Raw genomic sequence first — 27808 nt, forward strand, 5'->3', positions numbered from 1 at the left:
TAAAATGTAGCTGTCCAGATTACCTGCTCCTCTGGTCTTAAATTACAGAGAGAGCTTCCTGACCTGGAGGGAGGGCTCTAGAGCCAGATGGGGTTCAAATTCACTCTGCCTTTAACCAACCATGTAACCTTGGACCTGAGAGTAAGCTTGGTTACTCAGTTTTCTCATCTGTGAAATGGAAATATTAATAGTAGCCTTCCTCACAGAGGTGATTGCATGAGTTAACACATGTGAAATGCTTAGCCAGAGTTCGACGTTATAGTAAGCATTCAATAAAAGATGGCCATCATTAATTATTACAGACTTTCATCAGAAAGTTCCAGGCTTGCGTGGTCTGAGTCAAACCAGCTACTTTAATAACATTAACTGAGGTATTGCCCACTTTTGTTGTAGTCGAAGTGCTTAAGAGCTTGGGAACTAGCGTTATGAACAACTTGATCTTAAATTGGTATTCCTTGGGCAAGTTATTTAACCTCTCTGAGCTTCAGTTTCCTTGTCTACTGTAAAATATAAGTATGATATAATATTCTAAATTTAAACTATAGCAATATCCGCTCTGTAGTGGTACTGTCAGAACGAAATAATTTAATATGTATGATGTACACAAAGTCATTGGCATATGCTGGTCACATCCATTCTTATTATGACATGGCCCAAGTTAACCATCAGAATTAGATTGTTCTGGCCAGTGGAGCAGGGGATTTTACATGTATCTCCTCTCTTTCAGTTCTTAAATTTTTTGCCTGGCTAATTTACATGAAATTACCACTCTGAGTTGAATTACTTGACTGGACAAAGTCAGTTAATTGTCAAAGCTACAGTTTGCACTTCTTAGAAACATAGTCTAAGTGGCATCTTAATTTTAGTATCTGACCTCCCAAACATTTCATCTAAGTGAAAACCTTTGTTTTATAACAAGTATTGTCAGAAGGCAGCAAATATTTTTATTCTTTTGACTAGTATTTTCAAACTTAGTCATTCTTAACTCTGTAAGTGGAAAGGGCGCTCCGGTGGTAAACTTCTCCAAAAGAGTGTGTTTTACTGCATGGAGTTTCTGCAGGAAGTGGGCATCGTTGTGATGATGATATGAAGAGCTTGCCCTTGCTTGCTTGTGTAGAAGGAAGTGTGGGATTACGCTAGGAACAGTGTGAGGAACCAGAGGCTTAGGGAAGGCCAAGGGGGAAGAGTGAGGTTTATCTGACTGGGAAATGGTTGGGTAGAGTGAAAGATGGAAGTTGCAAAAGGTTCCCGAATGTGGTGTATGAGTGCCACTGTGTGGAATGAGATTTTTTAGTTTAAGGGGATAAGACCATGTCTCTTTGAATGAGAATAAAGTCCACCACTTAATGCTTGATAACTCACCAAATGTTTACAGAAATTATCTTATTTAGTTCTCACGATGATTGAGGCAGAATTGGTACTGTCCTCACTTTCCAAATGAGAGAGGAGGAGAGGTCTTGGGTGACGTGGCCAATAGGAAGTAGGGCTTGCACTTGACCCCAGGTATCCATAAGTGGTATCCAGCGTTTGATCTCCTACGTGGTGGCTATTGAAAAACTCTACCAGGGAAGTCCTCACCGCCCAGAAAAGTAGCCAAAGGAAAAGATAGATGTGTGGCTGAGACAGAAGAAAGGGAAAAGGCAGGGGTACTGGGATATATGCTGTGTGGTGAAAGTGGGGAACCTGTGAAGGTAGAGAGGAAGAGAGCACCAGAAGTCAAGTTCCTCGGCACCACAGGTGAAAGGTCAGGTGAGGGCATGGAGAGTTTGGAAGAGGGACCAGAATACACAGAGCCTCAGATTCCCTGCAGACTTGAGTCGTGGCAGAGCAAATCTGCACTGTTATTCCGAGGTCCTGTGGATGAATGGACTGTTTCATGGTACAGCCTCGTGGTCAAGAACATAGGCTCTGACTACCTGGTTTAGACCAAGTTCTGCTGTTTACTAGTAATGGCACTTTGGGAAAGTTTATTCTCTGTGCCTCAGTTTCCTTATCTGCAAAACATGGATAACGGTAGCACCTACCTCAAAAGGTTATTGTGAACATTAAATGAGATAATACCCGTGAAGCCCTCAGAACAATGCCTGATGCACCGTAAGCACAGAATATCTCTTTTTAGCCATCCAACTTGCCCCTGGCAGGTAGACATAGCCAGCTGGAGAAGAGGTGGACCTATACCAGAAAGTACACATCCTGCCCATAGGCCACAGGTACCACAAAGAGGTTGACATGTTATTCTCCTGAGCCCTTGCAGTTATGGTAATAGCAGAGTTTGTGAGGTTCTCTTGTGTGTTGACCAAGCTTTCCCCCTCTAAGTGCTTGCTGGTGAGGTAAGCCCCTGTGACAAACAGACCTGCTTGTCCATTGAGGAGCTCCAGCCCAGCAGGGGCCTCTAAGGAACTAAGGGAACTGCATGTGTAACACGTGGATTGTTCTTTTTTTTTCTGTTTTGGTTTTGACAGGAAACAGCAAGAGATTGACTCCAAAGATGCTATTATTTTGCATCAGTTTGCAAGACCTAACAATGGTGTCCCCAGTTTATCTCCTTTCTGTTTGAAAATGGAAACTTATTTAAGGATGGCTGACTTACCCTATCAGGTACTTTTGTGCAAATATGTTTTATCCTCGTGGCAGCAATATTGGCTAGGGGGGGAAGTACTTAATCTCACAGGGTGGGAAGGGCTCGCTCTTGGTGCCAGAGGGGTGGGTATGAAAGCAGTGGTGCCCAGTCCTTAGTAGATACTTAGGAGACTTGATCCCAGTCTGTTGATTTTTTACATCCGATTTAACGAGTGATCACAAGGGTCTGGGCTTTCGTAGTGTTCAAGGCCATGTTATTTTTTCCTGACATGGAGTATTCTTTGGTTAATAGTTTGGCCTACTGGGAACCTATAAATAAAGGTGAGCCTGACGTGGTTCTTTCCTTTAGGTTTCTATTTGTTGGAGGCATTATATTTATTTCTAATGAATCCTGGGGACAAACGTCCAGCAGGCCACCAAAGAGATATTTGTAGATTTTGTGAGAGTTTTTCCTACTGCTTCGTTGTTCTGTTTCGGTGACTTTCAGGGAAGCACTTGCTCATTTCAGCCTTAGAGAGGGAACAGAGGAATGAATGCGTTTAAAATATAAATTTTTCTCTGCGTAATGCTTGAGCTGTGTCTCACAAATTTGACAGGTTGTGTTTTCATTGTCATTCAATTATATTTTAAAAAATATTCCCTTATGTTTTTCTTTTTCACCTAAGTTCTAGTCATAGGCATTAAAAAAAACTTTGATTTTTGTTATTGTTTTTGAATTTTATGGTCAAAGCAGGTAGTCTTTGTGATATTAATTCCTTGGAATTCACTGACATTTTAGCCTAGTGTATGGCTACTTGTTTATAAATGTTGAAAATAGAATCATATTCCGTGGGAGTAGAGCTCTCGCTTTATCTACTTGTTTGAGTATGTTTAGTGTATTGTTTAGACCTGTTATATCTCTGTTTTTTTTAATTTAGTTTTTTAAATTAAAAAATTATTTTATTTTATTTATTTATTTTTGGCTGCATTGGGTCTTCATTGCTGCACGCGGGCTTTCTCTAGTTGTGGCGAGCGGGGGCTACTCTTCGTTGCCGTGTGTGGGCTTCTTATTGCGGTGGCTTCTCTTGTTGTGGAGCACGGGCTCTAGGCGTGCAGGCTCAGTAGTTGTGGCGCACAGGCTTAGTTGCTCCACAGCATGTGGGACCTTCCTGAACCAGGGCTTGAACCCGTGTCCCCTGTATTGGCAGGCGGATTCTTAACCACTGCGCCACCAGGGAAGCTCTCTTTATTTTTTGTCTGCCTCTTCTAGCAGTTTCTGGAAGGATTGGGTTGAAATATTCAAGTGTATTTGTTGATTTCTCTCTTTTACTGTCATTCTGTCAGTTCTTGCTTTAGGTAAGAGTATGTATCTATTCGAGGTTATATTGTTAGGTCCACATACTATGAAAGATCACATCTTTTACCGCTTTATTTCTTTTTCTGGTATATAGTACCCATCTCTGTCCCTTATGATTTTTTTAACCTTGAATTCTATATTATCAGATATTCAGATCGATTCTCTAGCTTTCTTTTGGTTCATATTTGTTTGGGATATCTTTCTTCATCCTCTTTCTCTATTATTATTACTTTTTTTTTGTATTTGTCTCTTGTAGGCAATGTATTAGTTATAACCAATCGGAGAGTCCTTAATTGGTGAGTTTAATCCATTTCACTTGCAATGATTATTTTATTAGGGCATATTTCTAACATGTTATTTAATATTTTTCTCCTTACTATACTTTGTTTTTTATTTTATCTCATTTCCTGCTTTCTAATAGGTAAAAATGTTTTCTTGTTATTTAAAAACAAATTCTATTTTTGTTGTTATGGCGGTTGCTCTTAAGATCCGAATTTGTGTTTATTTATCCCCACTCACTTCTTATATGGGTCAAAATCTGTGCTTTCCCTCTAATACTACAAGTCTGTTAGTAGGTTTGTGTGAACCTTGGGTCTCTTTCTTCCCAGGGCTTATCCCAGGTGTGTTGCTGTTATCTGATATTTTAATTCTGGAATTTTGGAAATCCTTTCTCTTTTTATGGTCCTTTTTTTAGGCCAGAAAACTTACAAAGTTATTTGACTAGCTTTATTTCCCATATATTTTATCCTACAGGATTTATTTATCTTTTTTATACAAGTACTTCCTTGATGAATATTTTGTATGAGCCTTTATGGGGCAAACTTGCAGTGGCTTTGCATGCCCAAGAACATCTTTATTATGCACACATTTGATACTTCTGTGTCCAGAGTTCGTTTCCTTCAGTGCTTTGAAAATATTACTCCATTGTCTTTTTGGTTTGCTGTTGCTATTGAAAAGTCTGATGTTAATCTGGATCTTTTTCTTTCTCTCTGGAAGCTTTTAGAATTCACATTGAATCTCAACATTCTTTTCTTTTTTTTTAATCTCAACATTCTTAAGTGTCATCATAACTGGCTTGGTGTGGGTCTTCATGTATCTTGTTTGGTCCTTTATAAACTCTTTTCACCTGAAGTCTTTAATCTCTTTTTGATTCTAAGAAATTATCAATGTTCTTCACGTTTCCTTTTTTAAAAAAATTATTTTTTATTTTTTTAATTAATTTATTTTTGGCTGCATGGGGCCTTTGTCACTGCTCACGGGCTTTCTCTAGTTGCAGTGAGCAGGGGCTTCTCATTGCGGTGGCTTCTCTTGTCGCGGAGCATGGGCTCTAGGTGCGCGGGCTTCAGAAATTGTGGCACGCGGGCTCAGTCGTTGTGGCTCGCGGGCTCTAGAGCGCAGGCTCAGTAGTTGTGGTGCATGGGCTTAGTTGCTCCGCAGCATGTGGGATCTTCCCAGACCAGGGCTTGAACCCGTGTCCCCTGCATTGGCAGGTGGACTCTTAACCACTGCGCCACCAGGGAAGCCCTCCTTTTCTTTTTTGTTTGTTTGTTTCTCCTTCTTCTTTTCTATTCCTGATTATCTGGATCCTGGAATCTCTGCTATTATTTTCTGTGTTTCTGAACCTATCTCTTTATTCTTTTCTTCTTCCTTCTTGGAGAATTCGTCTTTCTGAGCTTCCATTGCATCCCTCTGTTCTCTTCTTGTATCCATCCTATTATTTATCTCATCCATTGTGTTTAACTTCTACATTTTTCTTCTTAATATTTTCCCTTGTTTTGTATTACAATCTCTTCCTTTATCCCTTGGAGAATATTTCTTATGCTAATTAAATTTTTCGGTCTGTCCCAATCATTCTGCCTCATGTTGTGTATATTATCTGTTGCCCTTCTCTTACAGTAACTGTACCCCTCAGGTGTCTAGTTATTTTGGTTTGAGGTCTCCTTTTACCAGGGATGTCAGCTTCCCTGCCCAGGAATTTGCACTGGGCAAAGGCTAAAGCTTAAGACACAGGTTGTGTACCTCTGAAGGAGTTTAAGAAAAGTAAGGAGGTGAGCCCCAGGCATCCCCACACCACTGTGGTTCCTCCAGTTTGCTGCCACTCCTCCAAATGGCTCCCACTGGTCAGGGGTTCACCTTTAAGCTCTTACAAAGAAGCAGCATAGGGAGGGGTGGTCTTCTTAGCAGGAAGCAGAGAAGCTGGGAGGTTGGAGGGGGAAGGTTCCTCACCCAGCCAGGGTTTTGGCGCCCTGCTAATGATATTACCCCCCAAGTCCTGCCTCCCCATGGCCTGTGCTTTCTGAGCTGGTTTCTGTACAGAAGAGGGCATGGGTGTGGCAGTGATGCTCCTAAGGCAGTGCTGGGACAGTTGAATGACATGCTTAGCTTGGTAAGTTGTCCTCTGGGAATATGACACTGAATCTGGACTTCAGTTAGGGGATCTGACAGGCATGAGGTGTTTGGAGAACAGAAAAAGGGTCTTTATGACGGGGAACTGGAATGCAAGGGGTCAGTCTGGACAGAGAAGCAGGGAGATTATTCAGGACTTTCTAAGCCAGCAATGGAGGAGAAAATAGCAAAAGACCAGACAAGGCTTGAATCATCTACATACATTGGATCGGATTTGAGAGATCCTTGTTCAGCTTGGCGTTGGCTGTCAGCACTTGAAGATGTGTGTCACTGAGGGACTCACGTTGAGGGAAGAGACTGCTCCCTGCGGCTGCCTGTCTCTGGGCCGTTGTCACTCCCCACCAGATCGCTGCATTTAGCCAGGACAGCTTTGGGGCAGTTAGGGCCCCAAACCTGAGTTTCGTGCTCTGCAGCCTCTGGTGGCTTTCTGGATCTCCTGTGCCCCCCACCCTTGCTGAAGTCCTCTTGCAGTTGGCAGCGGCTGCAGCAGCTGCCAGGCTGTGGTGCCCTTTCCTTTCTTGCCTTCAAGCCATCAAGCACTGATTGCCCCAGCCTTGTCTCTGCCAGCAGCCTGACACCTCTGGTCATGTTTCAGAGCATGTTGCTGCACGGTTACGCAGTAACGGTTACGCAGTAACGGTTACGCAGTAACGGTTACGCAGTAACGGTTACGCAGTAACGGTTACGCAGTAACGGTTACGCAGTAACGGTTACGCAGTAACGGTTACGCAGTAACGGTTACGCAGTAACGGTTACGCAGTAACGGTTACGCAGTAACGGTTACGCAGTAACGGTGCATATACTGCTTTTAGTTAGTATAACTGGAACAACTGGATACATGCCTTGCTATGAAGCCTGGAGAGGCTTTCGAGAAGGGGACTGCTTACCCCCTTCCAAAATTAGTATTTCTTGTTAAGTATATTTTTTAGGAAAGGAGTGTTTTTTCTTCTGTGAGGTCTCTATGGAAAATAGACGAAGGGAGTGTTCAGCGGGGTAGGTAACAGGAAAATGGTTCTATGGCTTAGAAAGGGATGCCCTGAGTCCCCGGGGAGGGCAGCGGGGGGGGGGCAGGTGGCATTGGTGGGGGGAGGGACGATGCCTTGAGACCCGTGTGCCATCAGCGAGGGTTTGTGTGCATGTAGGTGGTTCCTGGGAAGTGCTGGTGGGGCTCATTGCTTGGAGGATCAGTAGAGAGGTATTCTGTCATAGACCCAGGGAGCTCTACCCTCTTCCCCTCCTGTGTCCTGTACCTTTTAAAAAAAGATTAAAATATCATCTTCCTAAGAGCACGACTTTAAGTACCGTTGTTTTTTTTGTTTTTTTTGTTTTGTGGTACGCGGGCCTCTCACTGTTGTGGCCTCTCCCGTTGTGGAGCACAGGCTCCGGACGCGCAGGCTCAGCGGTCATGGCTCACAGGCCCAGCCACTCCGCGGCATGTGGGATCCTCCCGGACCGGGGCACGAACCCATGTGCCCTGCATCGGCAGGCGGACTCTCAACCGCTGCGCCACCAGGGAAGCCCAAGAGCACGACTTTATATTTGAAGCTTTTTTATTTTTTAACATAAATGAGACGGATATGAGTATTTGATGACCATTAGTGAGAACTCACAAGGGTTTTCTTAAAAAGCCTGTTGTGTTGGTTACAGTTATTATCTTTTTAAAATCGGAATATAAATATTGGTGGGTCAATTTTTAGAACTTTTCATTTTGTTATAATTATAGATTCATAGGAAGTTGCAAAAAGTGTACAAGGAGTCCTGCAGATATGGCTAATTTTTTTTCAAACTAAAAATGGATTTACTGTTTCTTTGTTTTTTTCCTGATTACATATAGATGACATAAGGTCCTTATAAGAATTTCAAACACTACAGAAAAGTGTAAGGGGAAAATGAAAATCGCCTGACATCCTACTAGCAGGAGATTATCATCACTAACTCTTCCGACTATCTTTCCATACTTGTCTTTAGACATACATACATAAAGACATGGTTTGCCATAACTGGTTGTAAAAGAAGCATGTATTTGACACAGTCATTCTTTTTAAATACGAGAAAGAGAAAAGAAGGAAAATGGCTCCTTTGGAACTCTCTGCTTTGGCTCTTAGCCCTAACTTCTTTTTTTAAAAAATTTATTTATTTATTTAATGTTTGAATTTTATTTAATTTATTTTTTTATACAGCAGGTTCTTATTAGTCATCCATTTTATACACATCAGTGTATACATGTCAATCCCAATCGCCCAATTCAGCACACCACCATCCCCACCCCCCCGCGGTTCTCCCCTCTTGGTGTCCATACATTTGTTCTCTACATCTGTGTCTCAATTTCTGCCCTGCAAACCTGTTCATCTGTACCATTTTTCTAGGTTCCACATATATGCGTTAATATACGATATTTGTTTTTCTTTTTCTGACTTACTTTACTCCGTATGACAGTCTCTAGATCCATCCACATCTCAACAAATGACCCAGTAACGTTCCTTTCTAAGGATGAGTAATATTCCATTGTATATATGTACCACATCTTCTTTATCCATTTGTTGATGGGCATTTAGATTGCTTCCATGACCTGGCTATTGTAAATAGTGCTGCAGTGAACGTTGGGGTGCATGTGTCTTTTTGAATTATGGTTTTCTCAGGGTATATGCCCAGTAGGGGGATTGCTGGGTCATATGGTAGTTCTATTTTTGTTTTTTAAGGAACTTCCATACTGTTCTCCATAGTGGCTGTGTCAATTTACATTCCCACCAACAGTGCAAGAGGATTCCCTTTTCTCCACACCCTCTCCAGCATTTGTTGTTTGTAGATTTTCTGATGATACCCATTCTAATTGGTGTGAGGTGATACCTCATAGTAGTTTTGATTTGCATTTCTCTAATGATTAGTGATGTTGAGCAGCTTTTCATGTGCTTTTTGGCCATCTGTATGTCTTCTTTGGAGAAATGTCTATTTAGGTCTTCTGCCCATGTTTGGATTAGGTTGTTTGTTCTTTTAATATTGAGCTGCATGAGCTGTTTATATATTTTGGAGATTAATCCTTTGTCTGTTGATTGGTTTGCAAATATTTTCTCCCATTCTGAGGGTTGTCTTTTCATCTTGTTTATGGTTTCCTTTGCTGTGCAAAAGCTTTGAAGTTTCATTAGGTCCCATTTGTTTATTTTTGTTTTTATTTCCATTACTCTAGGAGATGGATCAAAAAAGAACTTGCTATGGTTTATGTCAAAGAGTGTTCTTCCTATGTTTTCCTTTAAGAGTTTTATAGTGTCCGGTCTTACATTTAGGTCTCTAATCCATTTTGAGTTTATTTTTGTGTATGGTGTTAGAGAGTGTTCTAATTTCATTCTTTTACATGTAGTTGTCCAATTTTCCCAGCACCACTTATTGAAGAGACTGTCTTTTCTCCATTGTATATCCTTGCCTCCTTTGTCACAGATTAGTTGACCATAGGTGTGTGGGTTTATCTCTGGGCTTTCTAACTTGTTCCATTGATCTATGTTTTTGTTTTTGTGCCAGTACCATATTGTCTTGATTACTGTAGCTTTGTAGTATAGTCTGAAGTCAGGGCGTCTGATTCCTCCAGCTCTGTTTTCTTCCCTCAAGACTGCTTCGGCTATTCGGGGTCTTTTATGTCTCCATACAAATTTTAAGATTTTTTGTTCTAGTTCTGTAAAAAATGCCATTGGTAATTTGATAGGGATTGCATTGAATCTGTAGATTGCTTTGGGTAGTATAGTCATTTTCACAATATTGATTTTTCCAATCCAAGAACATGGTATATCTCTCCATCTGTTGGTATCATCTTTAATTTCTTTCATCAGTGTCTTACAGTTTTCTGCATACAGGTCTTTTGTCTCCCGAGGTAGGTTTATTCCAAGGTATTTTATTGTTTTTGTTGCAATGGTAAATGGGAGTGTTTCCTTAATTTCTCTTTTAGATTTTTCATCATTACTGTAAAGGAATGCAAGAGATTTCTGTGCATGAATTTTTTTTTTTTTTTTTTTTGCAGTACGCAGGCCTCTTACTGTTGTGGCTTCTCCCGTTGCGGAGCACAGGCTCCGGACGTGCAGGCTTAGCGGCCATAGCTCACAGGCCTAGCCGCTCCACGGCATGTGGGATCTTCCCGGACCGGGGCATGAACCCGTGTCCCCTGCATCGGCAGGCGGACTCTCAACAACTGCGCCACCAGGGAAGCCCCTGTGCATTAATTTTGTATCCTGAAACTTTACCAGAATCATTGATTAGCTCTAGTAGTTTTCTGGTGGCATCTTTAGGATGCTCTATATATAGTATCATGTCAAATGCAAACAGTGACAGTTTTACTTCTTCTTTTCCAATTTGTATTCCTTTTATTTCTTTTTCTTCTCTGATTGCCGTGGCTAGGACTTCCAAAACTATGTTGAATAATAGTGGCAAGAGTGGACATCCTTGTCTTGTTCCTGATCTTAGAGGAAATGCTTTCAGTTTTTCACCATTGAGAATGATGTTTGCTGGGGGTTTGTCGTATATGGCCTTTAATATGTTGAGGTAGGTTCCCTCTGTGCCCACTTTCTGGAGAGTTTTTATCATAAATGGGTGTTGAATTTTGTCAAAAACTTTTTCTGCATCTATTGAGATGATCATATGGTTTTTATTCTTCAATTTGTTAATATGGTGTATCACATTGATTGATTTGCATATATTGGAGAATCCTTGCATCCCTGGGATAAATCCCAGTTGATCATGGTGTATGATGCTTTTAATGTGTTGTTGGATTTTGTTTTCTAGTATTTTGTTGAGGATTTTTGCATCTATATTCATCAGTGATATTGGTCTGTAATTTTCTTTTTTTGTAGTATCTTTGTCTGGTTTTGGTATCAGGGTGATGGTGGCCTCATAGAATGCATTTGGAAGTCTTCCTTCCTCTGTTAGTTTTTGGAAGAGTTTGAGAAGGATGGGTGTTAGCTCTTCTTTAAATGTTTGATAGAATTCCCCTGTGAAGCCATCTGGTCCTGGACTTTTGTTTGTTGGAAGATTTTTAATCACCATTTCAATTTCATTCCTTGTGATTGGTCTGTTCATATTTTATGTTTCTTCCTGGTTCACTCTTGGAAAGTTATACCTTTCTAAGAATTTGTCCATTTCTTCCAGCTTGTCCATTTTATTGGCATAGAGTTGCCTGTAGTAGTCTCTTAGGATGCTTTGTATTTCTGTGGTGCCTGTTGTAACTTCTCCTTTTTCATTTCTAATTTTATTAATTTGAGTCCTCTCCCTCTTTTTCTTGATGAGTCCAGCTAATGGTTTATGAATTTTGTTTATCTTCTCAAAGAACCAGCTTTTAGTTTTATTGATCTTTGCTATTGTTTTCTTTGTTTCTATTTCATTTATTTCTGCTCTGATCTTTATGATTTCTTTCCTTCTGCTAACTTTGGGTTTTGTTTGTTCTTCTTTCTCTAGTTCCCTTAGGTGTAAGGTTAGATTCTTTAGTTGAGATTTTTCTTGTTTCTTGAGGTAGGCTTGTATAGCTATAAACTTCCCTCTTAGAACTGCTTTTGCTGCATCCCATAGGTTTTGGATCATGGTGTTTTCATTGTCATTTGTCTCTAGGTATTTTTTGATTTCCACTTTGATTTCTTCAGTGATCTCTTGGTTATTTAGTAACATATTGTTTAACCTCCATGTGTTTGTGTTTTTTATGTTTTTTTCCTGTAATTCATTTCTAATTTCATAGTGTTGTGGTCAGAAAAGATGCTTGATATGATTTCAATTTTCTTAAATTTACTGAGGCTTGACTTGTGACCCAATATGTGATCTATCCTGGAGAATGTTCCGTGCACACTTGAGAAGAAAGTGTAATCTGCTGTTTTTGGATGGAATGTCCCATAAATATCAATTAAATCTATCTGGTCTTTTGTGTCATTTAAAGCTTCTGTTTCCTTATTTATTTTCATTTTGGATGATCTGTCCATTGGTGTAAGTGAGGTGTTAAAGTCCCCCACTATTATTGTGTTACTGTCGATTTCCTGTTTTATAGCTGTTAGCAGTTGCTTTATGTTTTGAGGTGCTCCTATGTTGGGTGCATATATATTTATAATTGTTATATCTTCTTCTTGGATTGATCCCTTGATCATTATGTAGTGTCCTTCCTTGTCTCTTGTAACATTCTTTATTTTAAAGTCTATTTTATCTGATATGAGTATTGCTACTCCAGCTTTGTTTTGATTTCCATTTGCATGGAATATCTTTTTCCATCCCCTCACTTTCAGTCTGAATATGTCCCTAGGTCTGAAGTGGGTCTCTTGTAGACAGCATATATATGGGTCTTGTTTTTGTATCCATTCAGCAAGCCTGTGTCTTTTGGTTGGAGCGTTTAATCCATTAACGTTTAAGGTAATTATCGATATTTATGTTCCTGTGACCATTTTCTGAATTGTTTTCCATTTGTTTTTGTAGGTCCTTTTCTTCTCTTGTGTTTCCCACTTAGAAAAGTTCCTTTAGCATTTGTTGTAGAGCTGGTTTGGTGGTGCTGAATTCTCTTAGCTTTTGCTTGTCTGTAAAGCTTTTGATTTCTCCATCAAATCTGAATGAGATCCTTGCCGGTAGAGCAATCTTGGTTGTAGGTTCTTCCCTTTCATCACTTTAAGTATATCATGCCACTCCCTTCTGGCTTGTAGAGTTTCTGCTGAGAAATCAGCTGTTAACCTTATGGGAGTTCCCTTGTATGTTTTTTGTCATTTTTCCCTTGCTGCTTTCAATAATTTTTCTTTCTCTTTAATTCTTGCCAATTTGATTACTATGTGTCTCGGCGTGTTTCTCCTTGGGTGTATCCTGTATGGGTCTCGCTGTGCTTCCTGGACTTGGGTGGCTGTTTCCTTTCCCATGTTAGGAAAGTTTTCGATTATAATCTCTTCAAATATTTTCTCGGGTCCTTTCTCTCTCTCTTCTCCTTCTGGGACCCCTGTAATGCGAATGTTGTTGTGTTTCATGTTGTCCCAGAGGTCTCTTAGGCTGTCTTCATTCCTTCTCATTCTTTTTTCTTTATTCTGTTCCGCAGCAGTGAACTCCACCATTCTGTCTTCCAGTGCACTTATCTGTTCTTCTGCCTCAGTTATTCTGCTATTGATTCCTTCTAGTGTCGTTTTCATTTCAGTTATTGTATTGTTCATCTCTGTTTGTTTGTTCTTTAATTCTTCTAGGTCTTTGTTAAACATTTCTTGCATCTTCTCGATCTTTGCCTCCATTGTTTTTCCGAGGTCCTGGATCATCTTCACTATCATTATTCTGAATTCTTTTTCTGGAAGGTTGCCTACCTCCACTTTATTTAGTTGTTTTTCTAGGGTTTTACCTTGTTCTTTCATCTGGTACATAGCCCTCTGCCTTTTCATCTTGTCTGTCTTTCTGTGAATCTGGTTTTTGTTCCACAGGCTGCAGGATTGTAGTTCTTCTTGCTTCTGCTGTCTGCCCTCTGGTGGCTGAGGCTACCTAAGAGGCTTGTGCAGGTTTCCTGATGGGAGGGACTGGTGGTGGGTAGAGCTGACTGTTGCTCTGATGGGCAGAGCTCAGTAAAACTTTAATCCGCTTGACTGCTGATGCTGGGACTGGGTTCCCTCCCTGTTGGTTGTTTGGCCTGAGGCAACCCAACACTGGAGCCTACCTGGGCTCTTTGGTGGGCCTAATGGCAGACTCTGGGAGGGCTCACGCCAAGGAGTACTCCCCAGAACTTCTGCTGCCAGTGTTCTTGTCCCCATGGTGAGCCACAGCCACCCCGCCTCTGCAGGAGACCCTCCAACACTAGCAGGTAGGTCTGGCTCAGTCTCCTGTGGGGTCACTGCTCCTTCCCCTGGGTCCCGATGTGCACACTACTTTGTGTGTGCCCTCCAAGAGTGGAGTCTCTGTTTCCTGCAGTCCTGTCGAAGTCTTGCAACAAATCCCACTAGCCTTTAAAGTCTGATTCTCTAGGAATTCCTCCTCCCCTTGCAGGAACCCCAGGTTGGGAAGCCTGACGTGGGGCTCAGAATCTTCACTCCAGTGGGTGGACTTCTGTGGTATAAGTGTTCTCCAGTCTGTGAGTCACCCACCCAACTGTTATGGGAATTGATTTTACTGTGATTACACCCCTCCTACCGTCTCATTGAGGCTTCTCCTTTGTCTTTGGATGTGGGGTATCTTTTTTGTTGAGTTCCAGTGTCTTCCTGTCGATGATTGTCCAGCAGCTAGTTGTGATTCTGGTGTTCTTGCAAGCGGGAGTGAGAGCACGTCCTTCTACTCTGCCATCTTGGTTCCAATCTTGCTATCCTCCCTTTCTTGAGCAAGGATTAAATTAGCCTTTTACATGTTAAGATTGAACAATCGTGATTTAACATTTTGAATATAGAAGCTAAAAATAGGTATTGTGAGGTTACGAGGTTAGGAAACAGAAGCTGGTCTTTCCCCTAACTTCTGATGTTCTATTTATTTGCTGTTTTTGTCTGTACACCACCTCCACCATCTTTTTATATCAGAATTTTTCTAAGCTACAGACAAGTTAAAAGAATAATACAATGAACATCCATATACTCTTCACCTAGATTCGCCAATTAGTAGCATGTTGCCTTCTTTATTTCTCTTTATATATACCTTTATGAACAATTTTTTTGATGCAACATTTGAACATAATCTGTAAGAATCATGACAGTTCCCCCCTCAATTCTTCAGCATGCATCTCCAAAAAGGAAGGACATTCTTCTACAAAACTACTTGTAAAGGGAAGTACTCAGATTCTTCCTTCCTGTGTAGGGAAAACCAGTTCCTCCCTCCAGTGTGTTTCTCCCCATGAGTATCGTTTACTACTCACATGAAACACGTCATTTCTGACATTTATGGTCAGATGTGTGGTGTCTTTTCCCCGCACCAAGTGATTCACTGACACCAGCTGGACATCCTACAATTTAATTCAATTCTGACACTACCCAGAGATAGTATCAGATCTCACAGGTTAAGGACTCAGTCCCACAAGACTGCGCCCCCACCCCGACCCCCAGATGCCAGTTGCAAGCCCTGATTGTCACCTGTGCTTCTGACCAACCAACTGTAGATCAGAGGTTTTAATGACCCCTCCTTAGGTCTGATTAATTTGCTAGAGCAGCTCACAGAACTCAGGGAAACAATTACTTACATTTACCAGTTTATTAGAGGATATGATAAGAGGTACAGATGAACAGCCAGATGAAGAGTGAGGTTTGGGAGGGTCCTGAGTGTAGGAGCTTCTGTCCCCGTGGAGTTGAGGGTGTCACCCTCCCAGTGTGATGGTGTTCACCAACCTGGAAGCTCTCCAAACCCGATACTTTGGGGATTTTGTGGAGAATTCCTCATGTAGAGACGATCAGTTGATAACTCCATGTCCAAGCCCTCTCTGGAGGACGGGGGAGGGGTTTGAAAGCGCTAAGCTTCTAATTGCGACTTGGTCTTTCTGGTGACCAGCTCACCCAGGCGCCTCCGCAGACTCGCCTCCTTAGAACAAGCGGTGCTCCTATTGCTCCTGTCACTTAGGAATGTGTAAGGGCTTTAGGAGCTCTGTGCTGGGAACCAGGGGCAGGGACTAATGCCTGTATTTCTTATTCACAATAGTGGTTGCGTGAATTTATTATTATTATTATTATTTTTTGCGGTACGCGGGCTTCTCACTGTTGTGGCTTCTCACTGTTGTGTCCTCTCCCGTTGCGGAGCACAGGCTCCGGACGCGCAGGCTCAGCGGCCATGGCTCCTGGGCCCATCCGCTCCGCGGCATGTGGGATCTTCCCGGACCGGGGCACGAACCCGTGTCCCCCGCAGGCGGACTCTCAACCACTGCGTCACCAGGGAAGCCCGCGTGAATTTTTTTCATTGTGTTATAATCCACAAATGTTGCTCAATTATCTCAAATTTAGCCAGTGGGAGACCTTTCAAGATGGTTCCAGAGGTGCAGTGAATGTAATGGATATAAATTAAGCTGAAAAGTTGGGGGCGCTGTGGCCAGTGTAGCATGTCAGTTTCCCAAGACTCCGGGATTTTCTTTTAAGGCCTCAAGTTCTCCATTTTGAAATGCTGATAGTGATGTTAATACTTCTGACGAAGGCACTCTGTCAAACACTTGGTGTGCATTTTCTCATTTAATTCAAGCAACTGTTATTATCCCCATTATATAGATGAGCCCGGGGGGATTAAGGGAGACCAGGGAGGTCCAAGGTCACAGAGTGACTAAATGAGGGAGCCAGATTTTTAAACCCAAAGCCTATTGCTTTCACTGCTGTGCTAATAATGTAGTGTAAGTGTAGATGCATTCAACTCATCTAGGACAGACTTGCAGGGGGAAACATCAGCTTGGAAAAGAGGTAAAGAGGATTTACCTCTTCATCTTTCTTCTCCAAATTACTTTCAGAAACTACTCTTGGTGGGCCAGTCAGACCCCAATTGCTTAGATAAAAATAGACCAGGAGTTCTTTAGTATATTTAAGGAAGTTAAGGAAAATTAAGTATTATTTAAAAATTATATCTATTTATTTAAAAAGTTATATAACCACATTCAGAAAAATTGAAATTCATGGAAAAAGATCACCTGGCTCTCACACATAGTTTTGACAATTATTTTGGACATTTTTATGTTTCTTTTTAAAAATATTTTTTGAATTCATGTAATTTTTAGATATACTCATAGTATCTCTAAAATGTTGTCTCCTGCTTTTTTTATCCAGTAAGGAAAAAAAAAAATTTTGATGATGAAAACCTAGTAGAACTTTCATTCCCATAAGAGTTCATCACTGATTTTTATTACCCCAATTAAAAAAAATGGTCTAGATAAAAATGTACCAAGTCCTCAGGGAAGGAATGGACTAGAGGGAAGGGCAGATGTATAAACAGCAATTCTGAAAGGGGAGGGGAATATACACTGCACAGTGGAAGCATGGAGGAAAGGCAGATAATGGTTGTGCCTTGAGGAAGTGGTTCACCAACAAGGTGAAATTTGAACTGAATTTTTTAGGATTGATAGGACTTGCAGAGGATGGGCAAAGAGATTCCTGTACAAGGTACAGGAGTGTACAAAGTCAGAGAGATGGCAGGACTTTGACTTGGTTAGGGGTGGGCAGTTGGAATTCAGGAAATCAGAGGCACTGGCAGCAGGGAGGCTGGGCAGGTGGGTGGCGATTAGATGGTATGGGCCTAGACTGCTTTGTGAAGGGGGTTAGACTGGACCCATTAAAGCCGTTGGGTAATTTTGAGCAACAGAGGTCCTGCACCTTATTTGCACTACAGACAGCTCCCTCTGATGTTGGTGTGCAGGATAGAATCCATCTGTGAACGACAAGAGTCTAGAAGGTGATGTGGAAGGAGGATATGGGTGGTATCAAGAGCAGTCTGAAGCAGATACTATGTTATATGGTAAATTCACATCTTTAGTGTACAAATTATAAAAATGTCAGATGTACTAGCAACTTTTAAAACTTGACATTTCTCAACTTCAGGAGTAATGTCTAGGGCTGCCATGTATAGTTGTGCAGGTTGTTCACTGCACAACAGTGCCTGGCCAAGGAGTGGGGGCAAAATCTGGACCCACCTCTTGCCAAGCTGTGAATCCTGGCATGGACTGTATCCACCCAGAGGAAGCTCCATTTTCCAAATTGCGCAAAAACAATGTGGCTAGCAGCAGCCCCAATAACTCCCTTTTCCAGGCTTAGGCCTAGAATGAATTTCTTTAGAATAATCGACGAGATAAGAAATCAAGACACCAAGAGTCAGAGAACAGTTAAAGTCCCCATTGTTCTCTACCAAATTCATTGTGTGTGTATCAGTAGTTCATGCCTCTTTATTGCTGAGTAGTATTCCATGGTAAGGTTACACCAGAATTCGTTTATTCATTTACCTCTTGATGAGCGTTTGATTTTTTTTTCCTGGTTTTGACAATTGAAAATAAAGCTTCTGTGAACATTTGTGTACAAGTCTTTGCATGAACATATGCTTTCTTTTCTCTTGGGTAAATACCTAGGAGTGAAATGGCTGGATTGAGTGGCAGGTGTGTACTTCACTTTTTAAGAAACTGTCACATGGTTTCAAAGTGGTGGTGCCGTTTTACTTTCCCACCAGCAATATTTGAGAGTTCATTTTCCTCCACAGGAACCAACACTTGCTATTAGCCCACAGTATCTGAACTATCGACTTGTATGAAGTATGAGGAAGAGTTTGTAATAATCTGATTAATTTAGTCTGTGTAGACCACCCAAAAATGGATTCAGATTTAAAAATCAACTTTGGGTTCTACACAATCCAAATTTACTGAGAAAAAGGGTTGAGTAAATGCAATCATTACCACAGAATCCCCTCCATCAGTGTGGTTAATATCTTTTAATATAGTGAGAAGCTGTTACTCTGTCATTCTCAGTGTCTATGAAGTGTGTGACTCCACCTCCACCTCGCCACCCAACCCCATTCTGGTATCAGAATCCCCTCTGAGACACTGTAAGCATCTAGTGTGGGTGTGAATCAAAGGGAGCTTGTCAAAAACACAGATTTCTGGGCACTTTTCCCTGGATTCTGACCCAGTGATCTGGGCAGGGGCCCAGGAATCTGCATTTTCACAGACACTGGAGTTAAGTCTGTTGGACACACTTTGGTACACCTAACTTATAATTTCTGGGACCACTTGTTTGCAGTGTAGTGGTATTAAGCATTTTCAAGTGTAAGCTACTGGGTTTCAAGTGAGGTTTTTGATCAGTAGCCTGGTCAGTACGAGCCTCCTCATGGTTTATGTTTACTTTTTGCATTTTTGGGTTGTTCATATATTGTAACTAGACTGACTCTTACCAGGATTGGGATCATTTCAACACTTCCCTTCCTCCCTGCTCTTTTTTTTAAACAGTAAGCCAGAACCCATGATAAAATCTATGGGAGTAAAGTAATATTTTCATGTGAGACAAATCTTTTTTTTTAAGAGTAACTACTTATTCCCTTAAGAGTTTATATGCTGAGTTCATTCACTTGAATAGTGCAGTCACCATCAAATATGCCGTTGGAATATTTGTTTCTGTAAATCATACAGTGAAGTTTAAATAAAACATTGCTTTTCTCTTTTTAAAATTTACTTTGCTTAGAACTATTTTGGTGGAAAGCTCTCTGCTCAAGGGAAAATGCCTTGGATTGAATATAATCATGAAAAAGTTTCTGGGACAGAATTCATAATTGACTTTCTGGAAGAGAAACTTGGAGTGAATTTAAACAAAAACCTTGGTCCTCATGAAAGAGCCATCTCCAGGGCAGTGACTAAGATGGTGGAGGAGCATTTCTATTGGTGAGTCCCCACGGGCGCCTGGGTGGGTGTCCAGGGCCTGTCCCTATCGTTTGGAGTAAGCTAAGTTGTTTCACTTTTTCAGACACTACCCCCCGCCTTTTCCAAAGTGTTCTACATTCTGACTGACTTAGGGGTCAAAGTTACGACTGTTAAGTTTCTAGGTATCTAGAGCAGGGTTGACATTTTCTGTGGAGGCCCAGCTAGTGCATATTTTAGGCTTTTTGAGCCATATGTGTCTGTGGCAACTACTTAACTCTGCAGTTTTAGTGCAAAAGCAGCCGCAGATTGTACACACATGAATAAGTATGACTGTGTTTCCATAAAACAACAAAAGCACTGAAATTTGAATTTCATTTAATACGAAATACTATTCTTTTGATTTTTTTTTCCTCAACCATTTACAAATATGAAAACTTCTTAGCCCATGGGTTGTATAGTTGGCTGACCCCTGATCTAAGTCACTGAGGTGAGGGAGATATTTCAGTAGACTGGGCTTTTTACCAGTACAAACTGCTGAATTAAAGTGATAGTACATCAGATTCTCAGAAGGAACAGAAGACTAAGGCAGGACAGAAGTCTCAGGTGACATGAATTAAGCAAGCTTTGGCAGAGTATCCTCAGTTTTCCTTGGATGACAAGAGCTTCTCTATGATCCAGAAGTAAAGCATACTACTATTTTCTGAGCAACTTTGCCCTGATTGGCTGACTGCTAGCCTGTACTTTGCTCTGATTGGCTGACTCCTATCCTGTACCTTGCCTTGATTGGCTGACTCCTATCCTGTACCTTGCCTTGATTGGCTGACTCCTAGCCCGTATTCCCTGAGTACGAAGCCTAACACACACTGTGTGGATGAGGTAGGTACCCCTGTGCTGCACCTGGTGTGCTGGCTGTGACATCACCTGAGTTAAGCAGACTTGGTTCTTCTTGCTTTACAAGCTCATTGGTATGTGGGTTTCTTCTTTTTCTTTCATCCGTCTTCTGGAGTTTTAGCATCTTTCTGTACACTCCAATAGATAAGAGACGTTTTCTCCCTGATTTCTGCACTTTATCTTGTTCCAAAGATTTAATAAAGAATTGCTGAGCCCACTTTTTTTGGCATTAATTGTTACTCCTGGGTTTTTGCTCATCGAGTAGCTTTTACCTCTTCCACCAAGGGATTCACTCGCTGTGGGGTTGATTGTAGAAGGTTTTTTGCCATCACATTCCTATTTCCTCCATTCAGCTCTCTTTCTAAATGGAAAACTTGTCTCTTGGATTCTGTGACCGTCTGTTTTTCGTTTTCTTTTTCCACTTTCAGTTCTTGCTCACTTTATTCCAGGGCTGACCTGAAGCACCACTTTCTTCCCCTTCTCACTGCAGAGGGTGGGAGGAAGGAGGGAACCAGACAGAGCAGAGTCAGGGGTGCAGATCAGCCTGGGAGTGATCACAGACTCCGTGTGCCCAGAATGAACTCGGGTCTGTTCCTTATAGTACCTGTGGAGAACTGCTGGCCCTCCCCTCTCAAAGAGTGCAGGGGTTGCAGTGTGGACCAAAATGCATGAGTGCAGGTGACATGCTTAGTCTCAGGGAAAAACCTTGGAGGGACAGAGTCGTCTCACCTGCTTGCCAGGTTCCAGTCCCCGCTTTGCAGCAATCAGGGAAATGAAGAACCAGCACAGGCACCCAAAAACCCTCGGTGTCTTCCCTTGCTGAGGCCCCCGTCAAAGTGCTATATCGTATAGTGGATGGGCCCATTAATGTGGAGAGCTAGCACTTTGTCAGCTGCCTGAAAAGCTGGAAGCCTTACATTTAAGTTGGTATTTTTCTACACTCTTTGTTTTCTGTAGTGGTTCATAAAATTTATATTCAAGTTAGAAAGATTTTGGTCCAGCTAGATTCCCAAGTACCACCCATCACTGCTTCTTGCTTTGGGTATTAGTGACATTTTATATATGTTTACTCTCTGGTAGAGGTTCATCTCCTGCTCTTCCCTTCCGTTCTCTTCCTAATGAGAGGGTCCCTGCTAACGAGATGGGGTGTGGTGGGGAGGGGTGGGAGAGAGAGTTGGGAGGTGGTACCCTGGTGGGGAAGAATCTTAATTTTACAGACTACAAACCCCCAAGTGCTTGGGAAGTTGCTTAGGTCATTTGTAGATTCTTCTTCTTTTAATTAAAAAAAATACTTTTTTTGGGTTAGCTACTGTTTCTCATTTGTGTCTCAAGGGTTAATTTGAGGAACAGATAGTGAAGGTGGGAGGTCAGGTCTTGACTGAGATATAAATATCCAGTGAACTTTCAAAAAAAAAAATCCGAATTCCTCCAATTTCTTTTAGTCTCTAGTAGTGGAAGGAAAAACAAACTTTCTTTGTTTCATAAACTTTCCAAACTTTTAGCCAACTTCTTGCTTTGGGGAGATCCCGAACAGGCTTTCCGGAGAGCTCTAAATCCCAGGGGAGAAAAGACAACCCCCCCCCACCCCCCTACCCCACCTCGCAGCCCCACACTGCCCGTGCAACCCATGGTAAGAAAATGTGTACCTGTGGAAACCGGGGGCCAGCATAGGGAACTGACCACAATATGTAAGAAAATATTACAAGTATGAGCTTTCCATGAGAGCTTGTTAAATTCTGACCATCAGCGTGCTCTAAGGTTGTGTTTGTACTTACAGAAGTGGAAGAAGTGGAATCAATTGTTTGACTCAGTTGATTCAATTATCTGGAGTTTTCAGATATGTTTATTTTGGTCTGAAACTTTAAAAATACTCCACTTCACATATGATTTTCTGAAAAGCAAAGACATTGGAAGGCTGTCATTATATAACATCACATAATTCTGAAGCTCTGAGTTAGGTCTGTTCAAATAAGCACACTCAGCTATAAAGTGGTTTTTCCTGAACTTGAAATCCATACACTTGCATTATACAGCTATTATTGAAGATGAGGGAGATGGGTTTTCATTCCCGTTGTTCCACTGGATGCTCAAGTTAGATCTAATGCAGGGAAGCCGGTGTAAAAGCGAAGTCTGATTACTGGAACGAAATTGAGTTTTGGTAACAGAAGCTATAGCTGCTTCTGTGTGACATACTGCCCCCTTGTGGACACTACTGAGTGTCTTGAGCGCCTTCCAACCCCATAGGGACGTGTGCAGGGCACCGTTGTCAAACTATCTATAGCCATAACAGTTTTACCCATAAAAATATAGGGGTTAGAATAGAGGATTCAAATTCATTTTTAGGTTGGCCATAAGCTTTAAATTTTGATTTTGGCTTTTGGTGAATGGGAGAGTTGGGATGCTTTAATAAAATGACTTACCCAAGATCTCCTTCTCTAAAAGCCAGGAGACACTCTCTCCCTGATTACAGCTCAATTGATGTGGTCCCTTCTCCTTTCTTTTTTTGTCCCCCTCCACCCTTACTTTTAGATGTAGTGAGGACCCCTGTTTGGAGAGGCTAATCTAATGCCTGTGAAACGTGGTGAAATTACAGAAGCATATCACATGCTCTCGCACCCTTGAGCATTTAGAGTACAAGTGAAAGATGGCAAGGATGTAGCATGACCCAGAAAAAGGCATTCTCATGGTTGGGAAGGCCATATGCTAAGACTCATTTGTCAAACAGTAGTTTGCCATGGTTTGCAGTTTCTCACATGTGTACTAATAGTCACTTCTGCTATGGGCCAGGCCTCATGTTAGGTTATAATGAGGGATATTGTCATTAAAACATCAGAGGTCTGCTTTTCTTTCCTGCCTTCCTAATCTGCTTTAAAAAGGTTTGAGCAGGGTTTACTCTTCTGTTCTAAGATAATCAATATTGAAAAAAGAAAAAAACCTCTCTGACCTCATTTTGTAGGAGAGACCAGATACATCAGTTGCGATAACGAAAATGAGTATCAACTTCCTGAGAGAGGCTCTCAGAATGAGAAATTATTTTAATTGCTCCACCTGGTCTAGTTCCCAAATTGGCCTTCCCCGTCCTCTCCAGTTAATAATTCATGATTCCTTGTGCAGTGGGCCTCTTCCCAGTGGAGAGTGAAGAGGCAGATCCCAGAAGAGAATGGTGGCAGCCCCTTCTTCATTCTCCACAGGCATCTCTCTTTCCATTTCTCTGTGTAAATATTGTCGGCCCTTAGAAGCACTACTTAGCAGAGGCTGGCTCAGAAGTGAAGGCTTTTCATTCAATCAATAACTCATTCTTTCAGCAAACTTAGTGAATGGATGACTACCCGTAGCTGGCACTGTGCTGGATGGGGGCGGGGAAGCAAGGTGACGAGATGCCGTCCCTGTCCTCAGGTGGCTCACGGGGGAGGCGGGCACCCAGCTTGCATAGTGGCCAGCGCCGGGGGAGCGTTTGAAGAACCGAGGCCAGGCAACCAGCACCTGCCGGAGCGATGAGGGGAAAGCTTCCTGAGGAGATGGTGCCACAGCAGAATCTAGGGCCGATCAGGGTGGCAGGCGAAGGGGCCAGGTGCGAGGGGAAGATGAGACACCCCAAGAAAGGGGTGTCTGGGGGGGCATGTGTAATTCTGTGTGGTGGGTGCACGGGAGGTGATGCAAGTGTTGGTGTCCGGCTGTGGGAGGGGTGGGAGGCTGGCGTGCCAAGCTAAGCAGCTATGGGGAGTTAATGGATGACTCTGAGAGGCAACGAGGTGGCCACGAGGTACCATTCGATTTGTGTTTTAGGAGGCTTTTTGTGGCTGCCTCGGGGGAAATGGATTTCTGGAGGGCCTTGAGGGGCTGTCAGGAGACCTGCAAGGAGGCCACTGCCCTCAGGGTTGAGCAGTGGTGCAGCCTGCACTGCAGTGTTAACTGAGTTGGAGAAAAGGGCAAAGCCACAGGGTGACTGGCTCTCAGGAGTGAGGCGTGGGGAGCGGTGAACAGGAACTCCTGGGGTTCTTTCTGGTTTGGATGAAGAGTAGCAGAACTGGAGGAAAGGAAGAGGGTGAATCCAACTTTGGAAATGTTGGTTTGAGCTCCCGAGGCTCCTTCACATGGATCCGTGGACCTCAGGGCAGAGGTCTCATGGGCAGTCCTCACTTTGAAATCATGAGTGTGAAAATTAGATCACCCTATGAGTGACGTGTAAGAAGGTGGAAGGAATAAAGAGAAAAATCTTGGCAACATGGAAGAGGTGAGAGGAGAAGCAGTAGAGACGTAAGCTAAGGGAGAATTCTAAGAGGATGATAGTGTTGGCTGCTGCAGAGAGTTCAAGAAAGATAAAGATGGAAAGAAAATGTATTTGAACTTTGCAGTAAGAAGGGATTGTTGACTTGGACGAGAGTGGTTTCGGTGGAGTGGTGGGGATGGAAGACCCACCACGTGGAGAGTTTTCAGGAAGCTTGGGTGTGGGAGGACATGGATTAGTGGTTGTTATGATATGGAAGCATGCATGAGTGATGTCTTTGACCTGTAGAAGTTGACCTGACATCGTCGTTTATACACACTTTATGGGACTCGACCCTGGAAGAGCCTGCCTGGCCCTCATTTGCTTCTCTTCCCTGATACTGGTCTGTAATTTGGGGCACAGGGAGTGAAAGAGAGGAAAGAAATAGAGAGCAGGGTGGGAAAGAGAAGGGAAGAAGGCCAGACAGTTTCTGAGGTTACTTTTAGCTGCAAAATTCTGAATCAACCCAGTGTTTCTTCTCTGCCCTGCATCTGACCTGCTAACGCAGGTGGAGAACCTTACACCATTGCATCGGGGCCGGGAGGCGTTTCTCGTCCCTGCTCAGCTGTGTGGCCCAGACAGCAGCTGCCTCCTCCCTTCCCGCTTGCTCCTCTAACCTGTTGGTCTTCTCAGACTCTCTTCTCAGTGCTCCGTCCTCGTCTTCTGCCTGCGCCCTCATTTCCTGCTCTCAGAGGAGACCAAGTTCATCAGGCGGGAACCTGGAACCTCTCTGCAGCCCCTCACATCTCCATCTCACAGAGAGCGGTGTCCCTACTTCTCTCCAAGCTGGCCCTTCCAGCCTGGCCTTCTGGTCTTCTCACTTACCCTTGAACTAGGTTTCTCCCAAACCACTCCTCACCCTAGAAACTTTCTTAGGCGACCTCAGCTCCTCTCACAGCCTTGAAACTGCCACCGCCATGCCCCTGCCCATAAATTCTTTCTCTTGAGTCTAAACCTATCTTGTGAATTCGCAACCTTCGGGACATCCTCCCTTGGAGGTTCCATGGAACCTTCAGATGCAACAGGTTAATTCATCTTTGGTCACCTAAATCTGTCCCACCTCGTGTATGCTGGTACTGGTTACCATCCACTCCAACCATCAGCCTGGGAGATGACGTCCTCTGTGGTTTCTCCACTTCCGGTCCTTTCCTCACCTTGCCACACATCTGATTATGTTTCTCGTCTGCTTAAAACCTTTTGGTGGTTAAACTTTGCTTTCTGAATAAATCTTAGCACCCTTTGCATCACTCCTGACCCAATTCTTGCCCACCCTTCTAGCTTCAACTCTTACAAGCTCCCTCAGGCATCCTGGACCCCGCCCGCCCGTCCTGAAGTTCTTGCAGTTCATAGAGCAGCCAGGGCTCTTCGTGCACATGCCTCTGCCTCTGCTTCATGCTGGTGAACTTCTGCTCATTCTTCAAGATCAGTTGTGCTTGTGATAAAGCCCGTGCAATTTGTCTACAAAGAATGTATTCTTTTTCACATCAACCTGTCCGTTTAGAGCCACCATATTCCTCATTTTTATGCTTTAGATGCTTCCTGGATGCTATCATTACCTGGTCATACTTAACTTAGGATAATTTAGTTTTATTCTCAGATCACTGACTTCCAAAATAATCAAGGATGGTAGAGGCCTTTTATTGTGAATTTAGATCTAGTACAGTTAGAATCAAAGTGCTGATTATTCCGAAGAAATTTGAAAATTGACACCCTCGTGACTGCAGGTATAAAAAGAAGAGGAAATAGAAAAATGTTTTGTTTGCATGTGTATAAAGAATCTATTAGGATAAATGAAATCTTTTATATATTAATTAATATATAAAATATACACATTAATATTAACATAAAATATACATATTGATATAAATACATAAAATATATGCATTAATATTAATTAATATCAACATATTAAATATACATACTAATATTAATTAATATTAATACACACATTAATATTAATTAATATTAATATATAAGATACATATTAATATTAATTACACATTAATTAACATATTAATTAATCACCATTGCAATATACTTTTTCTACATATTAATTAATCTACATATTAATCACCATTGCAATGTACTTTTTCCTCTTTTCAGTCAAAATTTCTTTCCTCCTCAATACTTTATTTTGAGATCCTTAGAAGAAGAGGTACACAAATATTTCTAACAAGATTTGTAAGCATCTTTTAAAAAGCTAATAAAGAAGAGTTGTGGTTGTAGTACAGAGTATGTTGGAATTGGTTGTGGGACTTTTCAGTAAAAATCAGGAAGGCTTAAAAAGATGAGAGAAATCTTTTTTTTTTTTCTTATTTTCATACTCAGGAAAGAGCACTGAAAAGAATAGAACTATATAAAATGATCAACATTTCAGGGCCTTATTTTCCGCTTTTGTTTCTTTTTCTTGAGGTGGAAAGTAGCTACAGTTGGCTATCAACCCTTGCGTTCTCTCTGTAAAAAATATTTTCATTCCTCTGATGTTTTCCAACTGACCATTACTGCTGTATCAACCAACAGTGGGAGTAGGGATGACTCCAGTACAGCTTTTATTGCTCACTGTGAGGAAAAGCTAAAACATCTTCTGCCTGTACGCCTACAGCTACGTTTTTCTTAGCCTTCAGTAGGAAAACCTTTTAATTTCTATCTACCAACACTATGAACCATAAACACATTCCTACGATTGCCCAGGTTCAGAGAACAAACTCAGCAAAGGCCTGGGTATTGCAACCAGCATAGCACATGAGCAGTGAATAGCTGCTTAGCTGTACACACATACTACGCAGGAGCCCCGGGACGGGTGGGTGTTTGCCATGAGCACCACCCAGATGGGAAGACTGATGCAACCAAGTTCCTTTGGTGTTCATGTGCACTCTAGGGTCCTGGAGAGCAAACCGAAGCAGAGAGCTGCCTTTCTGGAGAATGAATCATTTATGTACTATTTATAATTTATATGGTTACAGTAAACATAGACAGCTATACCTATTCCCTGATCCTGTCAAAAAGGCAAAAAGATTTCTCTTTCAAAAATCCTTTCATATCAGGAAATATAAAATGCATACACAAAGTGTATAAG

General features: G+C 42.0%; 1 protein-coding gene across 8 annotated transcripts in view; it reads left to right on the forward strand.

Annotated features, from left to right (window-relative positions):
- FAXC (failed axon connections homolog, metaxin like GST domain containing) overlaps nt 1-27808 on the forward strand; it is a 75874-nt gene that overhangs the window by 3814 nt on the left and 44252 nt on the right. For 7 of the 8 annotated variants that reach the window (XM_060167714.1, XM_060167716.1, XM_060167720.1 and 4 more), the window contains 2 exons: nt 2463-2598; nt 19399-19595. In XM_060167714.1, coding sequence (XP_060023697.1) covers nt 2463-2598; nt 19399-19595 — 333 coding nt within the window. The remainder of the gene's footprint in view (nt 1-2462; nt 2599-19398; nt 19596-27808) is intronic. The other variant, XM_060167721.1, reaches the window with a different exon arrangement.

Source organism: Lagenorhynchus albirostris, chromosome 12 (genome assembly GCF_949774975.1).
Source record: "Lagenorhynchus albirostris chromosome 12, mLagAlb1.1, whole genome shotgun sequence".
NCBI classification, from domain to species: domain Eukaryota; kingdom Metazoa; phylum Chordata; class Mammalia; order Artiodactyla; family Delphinidae; genus Lagenorhynchus; species Lagenorhynchus albirostris.